The sequence below is a fragment of the Gobius niger genome (genome assembly GCF_951799975.1).
Source record: "Gobius niger genome assembly, chromosome: 21".
NCBI classification, from domain to species: Eukaryota; Metazoa; Chordata; class Actinopteri; order Gobiiformes; family Gobiidae; genus Gobius; species Gobius niger.
This window is the reverse complement of record NC_136872.1, coordinates 23,610,860-23,622,678: the sequence shown is the minus strand read 5'-3', so window position 1 is coordinate 23,622,678 and position 11,819 is coordinate 23,610,860. Positions and strand designations below refer to the sequence as shown.

General features: G+C 41.4%; 1 protein-coding gene across 1 annotated transcript in view; it reads left to right on the top strand.

Moving 5' to 3' along the window:
- Positions 1-10,511, top strand: part of cyp26b1 (cytochrome P450, family 26, subfamily b, polypeptide 1) — a 57,751-nt gene extending 47,240 nt beyond the window's left edge. Inside the window, exons 3-7 of the mRNA XM_079579942.1 lie at positions 68-186; positions 1,700-1,856; positions 2,403-2,555; positions 6,648-6,932; positions 9,504-10,511. Of these exons, the coding sequence (XP_079436068.1) occupies positions 68-186; positions 1,700-1,856; positions 2,403-2,555; positions 6,648-6,932; positions 9,504-9,896 (1,107 nt within the window). The 3' untranslated portion in view covers positions 9,897-10,511. The remainder of the gene's footprint in view (positions 1-67; positions 187-1,699; positions 1,857-2,402; positions 2,556-6,647; positions 6,933-9,503) is intronic.
- The last annotated feature ends 1,308 nt before the right edge of the window (positions 10,512-11,819 follow it).

Sequence of the window (11,819 nt, the reverse complement as noted above, 5' to 3'; positions counted from 1 at the left end):
ACATCTGTGCCCTCGAACATCTGGAGCTGATGTTTCATGATCCTCGTCTCTGCTCCGTCTGTTTCAGGTTTTTGCCAAAGTGTTCAGCCACGAGGCGCTGCAGTCGTACTTACCCAAAATCCAGCAGGTGATTCAGGAGAGTCTGAGAGTGTGGAGCTCCAACCCCGACCCCATCAACGTGTACAGGTACCAAATACTCACTACTACTACTACTACTACTACTGCTACTACTGCTACACAGAAGTACTGCACCGCGGGGAACCGGACAGAGAGAAGTTACTGCACAAGTGTGGTAGATCTTTAATCAAACTTTCAACTGGCTCTAGTTAACCCCTTAACTCCCACCTGAACCAAGCACATTTTCTCTTGTTTGGCTTTACCCCAATCCAAAAGCTTCTGGAAAAAAGGTGAGAGAAAAGCGACAGAACTGAGACGAAAACAATGATGAAGATGTGACAAAAAAGTGAGAAAACTTGGACAAAAAACTAACAAAAAATTGACAAAAAATTGACAAAAAATTGACAAAAAATTGACAAAAAAACTATAAAAATCTGACTAAAAGTTTACAGAAAGTGACAAAAAATAACGAAAAATGTCACAAAAAATGACTAAAAAGTGAGAAAACTTAGACAAAAAACTGACAAAAAATTGACAAAAATTTGACAAAAAAATGATGAAAAAGTGGCAAAAATGTCACAAAAAATGACAAAAAATGACAAAAAATGACAAAAAATGACAAACATGACAAAAACGGACAAAAAATTAACAAAAAATTGACGAAAAAATTATGAAAAAGTGGCAAAAATGTCACAAAAAATTTACAAAAAATTTACAAAAAAATGACAAAAAATTGACAAAAAATTGACAAAAAAATTACAAAAATGTGACTAAAAGTTTACAGAAAGTGACAAAAAATAACGAAAAATGTCACAAAAAATGACTAAAAAGTAAGAAACTTAGACAAAAAACTGACAAAAAATTGACAAAAAATTGACCAAAAAAATATGAAAAAGTGGCAAAAATGACAAAAAAATGACAAAAAAATGACAAAAATGTGACAAAAACTGACAAAAAATTGACGAAAAAATGATGAAAAAATGATGAAAAAATGATGAAAAAGTGGCAAAAATGTCACAAAAAAATGACAAAAAAATGACAAAAAAAGCACAAAAAATGACTTTAAAAAAAGATGAAAAAATGATGAACATGTGACAAAAAGTGACCATTTTTTTTAGTATTTGACAAAAAAATTATTTCGTCTCAGTTTTGTTGCTATTTCCTCACCTTTTTTCCAGAGGCTTTTGGATTGGGGTAAAGCCAAACTTGTGCTCGGTTCAGGTGGGAGTTAAGGGGTTAATGAACAAACTTCGCGCTCAAGTGTCAGTACAAGTGCTGAGACTCGGCAAAAAGAGGCAAAAGGGGGCGGGGCGGAAGAGGGAGCTCCGCCTCACAATGAAAAACTACTTTTAGATGTTTCGATGTGTGGAATGATTAAACTGAAGTAAAAAACATCATCATATAATATCCAGGTTATATTGTGTAAAATAATGACAGTTAAAAAGTCAGAGGGGATTTATTGTGAAAATGTGGACGTTCTCTTTATTCCTTTGAGCCGCATACTGTAGTAGTGCAGACGTATTTCTCATAAGTTTGTCCAGATGTCCTGCTCTGAGGATGACTGAGTGTGGTGTTTCCTCAGGGAGAGCCAGCGTCTGTCCTTCACCATGGCGGTGCGGGTGCTGCTCGGCTTCAGAGTGTCCGAGGAGGAGATGAAGCACCTGTTCTCCACCTTCCAGGACTTTGTGGACAATCTGTTCAGCCTCCCCATCGACCTGCCCTTCAGCGGATACCGACGGGTGAGCGGCCGCACTCACACTCACTGTCACTGGACTCCACAGCCTTTCCTGCTACACGTGGATACCAAACATGCCAGTATCTGTGAATGAACGAGCTCAAACAAACACCATAAAGCCAGAGTTTTGTAGTTTTTTCCTCTGACACGTCTCACCCTGAGAGAGAAGGAAAAATCGCTCGCTCTTTCCGAGACTTTGCCATTTTTATTCTGGGACGTGAACCCCGGCTGATCTTTGCAAACTCGCGCTGACCGAGCTCGAAAAAAACCCGCCGGACTATCTTTATCCCACACCGCTCATCATCTCCGCCCTCCAGCCTCCCCTGCATTGTGTCCGAGCGCTCGGGGGGAGAAGAAGAAGCCACCCAGGCTGAAACGCCTGCAATTATGCTCATTTATCACAGAGAGGGAGCCCGTGAGCCGCAGAGGGCTATAATCAGGCCGTTCATTTCCTCAGCAGGTCAGGGGTCAGAGAGAGAGAAGGGAAGATAGAAGGTTCAGCCATCGATGTGTCTGTAAATGTTAAAATGAGCCTGTGATTGTGTCTCAGGGCATCCGGGCGCGGGACACTCTGCAGCGCAGCATCGAGAAGGCCATCCTGGAGAAGCCCCTGTCCCAGAGTAAGGACTACAGCGACGCCCTGGACGTGCTGATGGAGAGCGCCAAGGAGAACGGCACGGAGCTCAGCATGCAGGAGCTCAAGGTAAACGCACTCACTTATTACCTTTGTGCACAGTTCAACTATTACATTTCTGTTTTTGATTCACAGAAACAAAAATGTGACAAAAAATTAAAAAAAAAGTGATAAAAATGTGACAAAAAAGTGATAAAAAACATGACAAAAAATTAACACAAAAGTGACAAAAATGTGGCAAAAAATTATAAAAAAGTGACGAAAATTTGACAAAAAAAGTGATAAAAATATGAATAAAAAGTGATAAAAATGTAATGAGAAAATGATGAAAATCTGACAAAAAGTGATAAAAATATGACGAAAAATAAACACAAAAGTGACAAAAATGTGACAAAAAAGTGATAAAAATATTAAGAAAAAGTGATGAAAATATAAAGAAAAAGTGATAAAAATGTGATGAGAAAATGATGAAAATGTGACAAAAAAGTGATAAAAACATGATGAAAAATTAACAAAAAATGAGAAAAATGTGACAAAAAATATATAAAAATTGACAAAAAATTTACAAAAATGTGACATTTTTTTAAAAGAAAAATGTGACAAACAATCTAAAAAAATGTGACGAAAATGTGACAAAAAAATTATAAAAATGTGACAAAAAAATTATAAAAAAATTACGAAATAATTATAAAAAAGTGACCAAAAAGTGACAAAAAATGATTTAAAAAAGTGACAAAAAATGATTTAAAAAAAAGTGATACAAATGTGAAAAAAAATGTACAAAAATGTGACAAAAAAAATATTTAAAAAGTGACAAAAATGTGACAAAAAAATTATTAAAAAGTGACAAAAAATCAACAAAAAAGTGACAAAAAAGTGACAAAAATGTCCTTTAAAAAAGTGATGGCAAAGAGGAAAAAGGTCAGTTTAGATCAGTTTTGTGGGTCTTTCAAATGACGTGTTACACTGGCCTATAGGCTCCAATCGAGAAGCTTTCAGATTTGGGTAAAGAGGTTAATCACCACTGTTGTGTGACATGTGAAGTTTGTTGTTTAATTTCCAGAATAGAAAGTTCCCACGCCCCACACTGTACTGTAAGAGCACTGACAGTTACTCTGTGTGAAGTCATGTTGTTTCTGACGTTGGCCACCTCTGACCTGCAGAGTGTAGAAGCCTGTGTTTCCCTGGACACACTCTGACCTGCAGCCTGTGTTTCCCTGTAGAAGCCTGTGTTTCCCTGTAGAAGCCTGTGTTTCTCTGTAGAAGCCTGTGTTTCTCTGGACACACTCTGACCTGCAGCGAGTGTAGAAGCCTGTGTTCCCCTGTGTTTCTCTGGCTCATGTGTGGTCAGCCGTGCGTGGGCCCAGGGAGTTTAAACACAGACGCTTCGGGTTCTGTAACACGTCGGTGCGACTCCGCTTCACCGCAGCAGCAGCAAAAGGAACTGTCCCGGAGCAAACACAGAAACCCATCTGTGCGGGTCGGGTCAGGGTCGGGTCAGGGTCGGGTCAGGGCCGGGTCAGGGGTCACGGTCGCAGCAGAAGGTCAGGGCAGGTTCAAGTTCCAGTTCAGGCTCTCGAGTCCGTGGACGCTCCCAAACTCCCAAAGCTGCTTGTTGTTCGCTGTATAATTGTGCTATTTTGGAAACTGATGATTCATTATGGCTTTATTTATTTATTTATTATTCATAGGACACTGCTGAGTTTGCTGTTCATTCATGTTTGTAAAAAACAAAAGTCAATCAGACGTGCATTTACTTAAAGAGATTAGATGCAAGTTGGTCATTTTATGCTCACTACTGGACCGGTTTAGACCTGTTTTTGCCAAGTTTATACCTGGTTTGGACCGGTTTATACCTGTTATGGACCGGTTTGGAGCGGTTTAGACCTGTTTAGACCTGTTTTTGACCAGTTTATACCTGGTTTGGACCGGTTTAGACCTGTTTTTGACCAGTTCAGACCTGGTTTGGACTGGTTTGGACCTGGTATGGACCGTTTAGACCTGTTTTGGACTGGTTTAGACCTGTTATGGACCGGTTTAGTCCTGGTTTGGACCAGTTTAAACCTGTTTTGGACTAGTTTAGACCTGTTTTGGACCGGTTTAGTCCTGGTTTGGACCAGTTTAAACCTGTTTGGACCAGTTTAAACCTGTTTTGGACTGGTTTAGACCTGTTTTAGACCGATTTAGTCCTGGTTTGGATCAGTTTAAACCTGTTTTGGACTGGTTTAGTCCTGGTTTGGACCAGTTTAAACCTGTTTGGACCAGTTTAAACCTGTTTTGGACTGGTTTAGACCTGTTATGGACCGGTTTAGTCCTGGTTTGGACCGGTTTAAACCTGTTTTGGACTAGTTTAGACCTGTTTTGGACCGGTTTAGACCGATTTAGTACTGGTTTGGACCAGTTTAAACCGTTTTTGGACCAGTTTAGACCTGTTTTGGACTGGTTTGGAGCAGTTTAGACCTGTTATGGACCAGTTTAGTCCTGGTTTGGACCAGTTTAGACCTGTGTGGACCGGTTTAGACCTGTTTTGGATCAGTTTAGACCTGGTTTGGACCGGTTTAGACCTGCTACATTGACCCCTCACAGAAACATGGGGTCACTACAAGGTCAAATACTCACAAATATCAACATTTCTGGAGAAAGCGTGTTGGGTTCAGGTGGGGGTTAGTTCCACTGTCCTTCTTGCTGAGGCGAGCTTTGGGCGCCCCCTGCAGCCCCTTAAAGGCGGCGCAGCCACAGACGAATGTTGTCTTTGGAAACGAGCTCCACATTTTCCCCCAAAACGTTCCACTTTTGAGGAATTAAAAGCTGCTTGGCCGGAGTTACATAAGCGCTCCCTGACAGTTCACGGCCCCGGCGTCTGTCCTGGGCCCGGCATCTGTCCCGGCCCGGCCTCTGTCCCGGGCCCGGCCTCTGTCCCGGCCCGGCGTCTGTCCTGGGCCGCTCCGGACGACTTTCAATCGGTTTATCTCCGCTTAAGTCACGGGGTTTTTCCAATCGTCGGTCTGTTTTTGGAAAATAAAGATCCCCCTCAGTTTCACAGTCCTGTTTTTGTTCATTTTCCGCGGCGCTGCCAGAGTCGCAGATACGGAAAGTAAAGTTGTTTTTATTTTGGAGCGTGCGGGAGCGGGAGCGGGACAGCCCTAAATCCAGCCTGTCTTTACTTTGTTTTGGGGCCAGTTGGATCTTCTGACGGAGCAAAGGGTCGTCTCCAGAGTAAGGTGGAAATACAGAACCACAAGTGAAAGTGAGGGCGTTTTCTCCAGTTCAGCTTTACCTAAATCTAAAAGCTTCTGGACTGAAGTGCTCGGTTCAGATGTGTATTTTACTTGAGTCGTATTTTTGCACCCATGCAGTATTAGCAGTAAAGCAATAAATATAAATATAAATATCACAGCAATAAGTGAAGTTACTTTATACTACTTTATGTTATAAGGAGTTGACATCTGCAACACAGCTTCATAAATGGCTAACACACACATGCTAACACACACACATGCTAATACACACGCTAACACACACACACTAACACACATGCTAATACACACACATGCTAACACACACGCTAACACACACACGCTAACACACAAGCTAACACACAAGCTAACACACAAGCTAACACACAAGCTAACACACACGCTAACACACACACGCTAACACACAAGCTAACACACACGCTAACACACAAGCTAACACACACGCGCTATCACACACAAGCTAACACACACGCTAACACACAAGCTAACACACACGCTAGCACACACACACTAACACACGCTAACACACACATGCTAACACACACACACGCTAATACACACATGCTAACACACACACGCTAACACACATGCTAACACACACACATACTAACACACAAATGCTAACACACACGCGAAAAGACGTGAAACGAGATGTGAACATGGGTGAAAACGCAACCAAATAATGTCACGACAACACAGCAAAAAAAGAGATAAAAAAAAGTTACTAAATGTGACAAAGGCGTCATAAACGCTGCCAAAAATAAAAAAAAAGCAACAAAAAAAGAGTCAGATGCAACAGAATCTAATGAAAACCCGACAAGATCTTTGCTGGGATAAAGTGGGAGGTCAGAGGTTAACAGATGTTGAAGTCCACTGAAACCCCCTCTCTCTCTCTCTCGTCCAGGAGTCGACCATCGAGCTGATCTTCGCCGCCTTCGCCACCACGGCGAGCGCCAGCACGTCCCTGATCATGCAGCTGCTGCGCCACCCGCAGGTGCTGGAGCGGCTGCGGGACGAGCTGCGGGGGCGGGGCCTCCTGCAGAACGGCCGGCTCTGCTCCGAGGCCGAGCTGCGGCTGGACACCGTGGTCAGTCTGCGCTACCTGGACTGCGTCATCAAGGAGGTGCTGAGGCTGTTCACGCCGGTGTCCGGGGCGTATCGCACCGCCATGCAGACCTTCGAGCTCGACGTGAGTCCACCACACACCGCACGCCGTTACGACCACCATTATTATAGTCGTTATTGAAATCACAGTTAGTCTTTATTTTATTTGTATATTTATTAATAACAAAAACTATGCTGAATAAAAGTACAAATGATTTAAAGTTTGCCTGGATTAAGGAGAGGTCTCTGTTTCACATCCGCCCCCTGCTGGCCAGCCCTCACACCTGCGCAAGCAAACTGAGCAGCGCGGCCTGATGACATCATCACACAGCGCCGTTTGTTTTTATGTCAGGCAAAAGCATGAGCCACGGCACGTGAAATGCGAAGGAAAAATAATCCCAGCGCCGTGATATAATGCAAGTCTGCTTTACAAAAAAATACATAAAAAAATAAATAAATAATCGCTTTTTCCCCCGATTATACTCATTTTGCAATCGTTTAGTGTATTAATGCAAAAAAACAAAAATGTAATTATTTTTTTTTTTCTCCGATTATGCTAATTTTGTAATCGTTTAGTGTAATATTCGAAATTGTCATCGAATGTCGATTAGTTGCACAGCCCTAGTGGTTCCCAACCTTTTTTCTTGACTCATTCATTTACTCCCGACCTCGAGGATTCTGCCAATAGTTTTACAGTGATTAACTAAACTCTATTTAGTCCGTGTTTAGTCCAGTGTTATGGTAAAAAAAAAAAAAAAAGCCAAAACAGTCTCAATTTGAAACCTTTTACTGAAAAACAACATGAACATTTACATTACTTTGACAGTTAGAAAGAAATTCTACTTGGTTTATTCTTCTTTTAAATCTGAGGTGGGTCCCCGCACCTGTGGTTGGGAAACACTTCCCCTTTAAGTCCTTATTGAACACAGCCGTGTCATTCTGGCTTCCACGTGTTTGTCTGAACCCGCACATCTTCTTCTTGTTTTCCTTTCACTATTTTTATCTTTTCTAAATATCGAAGCCGGCTCCAAAAACTGAGCCAAACTGTTACATGAACGAGCTTCACTGAGCTCGAGGTGAAGCTGAAACCACGGACTCCGCTGTGTAAAACGTTTATGCACAAATATCATGATTCATCATGATTTTTAAGAAAATTAGTTTGCAAGTTTTATACCTTTATACATCATTTACTGCTGTAATGAACTCATCATGAGCTAATCCTTAGTTCAGTCATAAATTCATGACGATTGTGTCCCCGATACTAAAGTGATGCACTTTTATGCTTTGGACCAGTGGTTCTCATCCTGGGGGTCGGGACCCCCAAGGGGGTCGCGAGACAAATTTGGGGGGTCACCAGATCATGCAAATAAAATATACATACATCTGATATAATATTTTATTGCAGCATGTGTGTGTTATTTTACCATGTGCCATTGTTTGTTCGTAATTTGATACATTTAATTTTAGAATTATGTTGGCTAATGTTGCTATTTCTCACGGTGTGATCCGGGTGGGGGGTCAGGACCCAAAAACCAAGACAAAACAAACACGAACATCATAGACATTATCATTTATGACTGTCCACAAAGAGTTTAAATAAAGTTCATGTTTTGTCGTCCATTAAGTTTCACTAACAGGCTACGGTAGCGCAGCGGTTAGCGCTCTCGCTTCACAGCTAGAAGGTCCGGGTTCGATTCCCACCTGGGGGCCTTTCTGTGTGGAGTTTGCATGTTCTCCCCGTGTCTGCGTAGGTTTCCTCCGGGCACTCCGGTTTCCCCTACCACTAAAAACATGTACAATAGGCCAGGATGAATGATGTGTGTGAGTGAATGAATGGTGGTAGTCAGAGGGTCCGTTGGCGCAGACGTGTGTAGTCGCGAAAGCGCTTCTGACAGTCTCCCCGAGGGGAAACTGAAGCTACAAACGTAGTTTACACCACCGAGTATGGAGTGAATGTTCAATTGTCTCATGTAAAGCGCTTTGTGACCATGTCTGTGAAAGGAGCTATATAAATAAAGATCTTCTTCTTCTTCTTCTTCTTCTAACATAAACATAAACATAAAAATCATGATGGTCATGATATTCATGCATAAACTTAATAATTATAATTAGTTCATGGTTTTTCTAAATGTTTTAATGATTCATCATGATTCTAAGATCATGATTTATTAACAAGATTTTCTCATGAATTCATTACAGCAGTTACTTAATTACTTAATGCATGAAGTCACGTTAACTCATGATGAGTCCTGATATCGTCATACATGAACACATCATGAAATCATGCATTAATTCATTCATAAGTTCATGTTTTTCATGCATGACTTCATGTAACCTTTTTATAAAGTGTTTCCCCAAATCTAAAAGCCTCCTGAAAAAAGGTCAAAATAGCGACGCAAATGAGACATAAATGAGGATGAAAAAGTAACAAAAACAACAAAAAAGTAAATAAAAAACGACAGTGCGGTGACAAAGCATGGAAATATCTTAGATCAGTTTTGTAGGTCTTAGCTTTCAAGTTTTTCGATTTGGTTAAAGCTGAACTAGAGAAAATGCGCTCCAGAGGTTAAAGGTTTGAGGAGAATGTTTCGGACAGTGCATCACCTTCCCTTTGCTTCTGTACCGTTTGAAACGCCTCCGTGTTTCCTGTTTCCAGGGCGTCCAGATCCCCAAAGGCTGGAGCGTCATGTACAGCATCCGCGACACGCACGACACCTCCTCCGTGTTCAAGGACGTGGACGCCTTCGACCCCGACCGCTTCAGCCAGGAGCGCGGCGAGGACAAGGAGGGCCGCTTCCACTACCTGCCCTTCGGCGGCGGCGTGCGCTCCTGCCTGGGCAAGCAGCTGGCCACGCTCTTCCTCCGCCTGCTGGCCATCGAGCTGGCCAGCACCAGCCGCTTCGAGCTGGCCACGCGGAGTTTCCCCCGCATGATCACGGTGCCGGTGGTGCATCCCACCGACGGCCTCAAGGTCAAGTTCTACGGCCTGGACTCCAATCAGAACGAGATCATGGCCAAGACGGAGGAGCTTCTCGGAGCCACGGTTTAGAGCGAAGAATCGGGGGGAAAAAAACCGCAAATAAAAAAGCGCTAAGTCATTATTTTTTCTTCTTCTGTCGATGGAAGTTCCGTTGCATTGACTAAGAAAATCCGCAGGAGTCGGGACTATCCTCGAACGAAGGAAGAAGCTGCCAAAAAGAAGTGGGTGTTACTTTAGGTCAAACTAATTGTATGTAAAAAAGAAGCTATAGCCTATAATATGAATGAAATAAAGCCACGGGTTGTGCACAAGGACAGGGGGGTCGAGAAGGAGCGATGAAGGAAACAGAAAGGCAATAGAAGTTCGGAAGTTGGATGAAACAGGGTATAGGTCGAAAGAGAATTATTTATGATTAGCATTTAGCTTAAACTAAAAACCAAGGAGCGAGTTTTGTTTTGACGACCAGGGTAAGTGAACTAGATTAGGCTGATTTTTAGGTTTGTGTTTTCTTAGTCGGAAACATTTGAGAGATCGATATCGCCGTCGGTGGCAGTTCAGTTCAGGGTGCAGTTTCTATAAATGCAGTGTTTTAGCTTTGCACAGGTTAGAAACGGCGAATGTTACTTCTGTTTCACATTATTTTTTCCCATAGACTTTGCTGTAAGGCTTTCCAGCTATTGGAGAACGCCAATAATCAGCTAAACATGGCAAATAACAGTAAATGTCTGATTGAAAATGATTGATCAGATTCTAGATCTAGCTACTCCGATACTTGAAAAGCCTTTATTGTGCCTTTAAACTTGTAATGTATGACCTATTTTTTATTATTTTCAAAGTCTATGGGGAAAATGATGGGAACTTTAATTTGGAAACTTTTCGTCTATGAGAAAAATGAATGGGCTTTTGCTAACCAACATTGTTATGCTAAATTACCTCGTTAGCATGAATTTGTCGCTAACAACAATTTCAATACCAACTCGTTATTCCATTTTTTTGGTAACATTGAAGAACATTTTCTAACCTGTGCATCGACGTTCAATAAAGTTACTCGAGATTGTATCGTTAGCGAGGTCGATTGTAGCCGTTAGCGATGAGACGGAGGTTTGAAGACTTAACATACATGCTGCTTAAAGGGGTTGCTTTTGTCACTTATTTTACTTTGGCAACGGCGGCCATTTTGTGGAGAAGTCGGTGTTTCGCTGCTCCTGTTTCCAGTCAACGCTAAAATGCAACAAAAAAAAAAACTAAATAAAAAGTACAGTGAGTTCAGGAAATTGCTAATGATAATTTGTGGTTTGATTGTTCCCTCTTAAATGGCGGATTTTAATCATATTCAGTTATGACATTCTAATCCGATGTTGTTTTGCTAACTTCCTGTTAGCAAGTCCTGCGTAAAGACTACTTCCTGTCCAGCTTTTTCAAGTAAATAAGAATAATTACAACAACAAACATCTAGCTGAGGGTTTTCCAAAAAGTTAGTTCATGGCGCTATTCAAACCTGTGTTAGCACCAACTTAGCATTAGCCATTAGCTTTAAGGCTAAGACATCTACATTTATGAACACAGAAGATTCCGGGGAAGTAACAAGGCTTGTAAAAGCAGAAGCAAGTCAAATGTACGGCTTTTTAATGCCGCAAATTAAGAAAATATATATTATATATTTAATTTCTTAAGGCGAGACGCGGCAGGTGAAAGTATTGATTTTTTCACGCTGTGGTCAAAGTGCAGATTTTTAGCTAGTTTTCATATCAAAGTATAAAAATGAGAAACTTACCTCGTACAAAGCTTATTTCATGACATTTTCTCGGTAGCGAGGCTGAGATAACTTGGACTTAACAAGATTTGTTTATTTCTTCAGTTGTATTTTTTTCACCTTTGAACTAAAACTAAAAAAAAAGTTTTTACAGGTTTTTTCACTCATGATTAGCTTATTCAAAAACTAAAGATCCGAGATCCGCTATGAAGCAATCTTTGTTACTAATTTGTCAATAA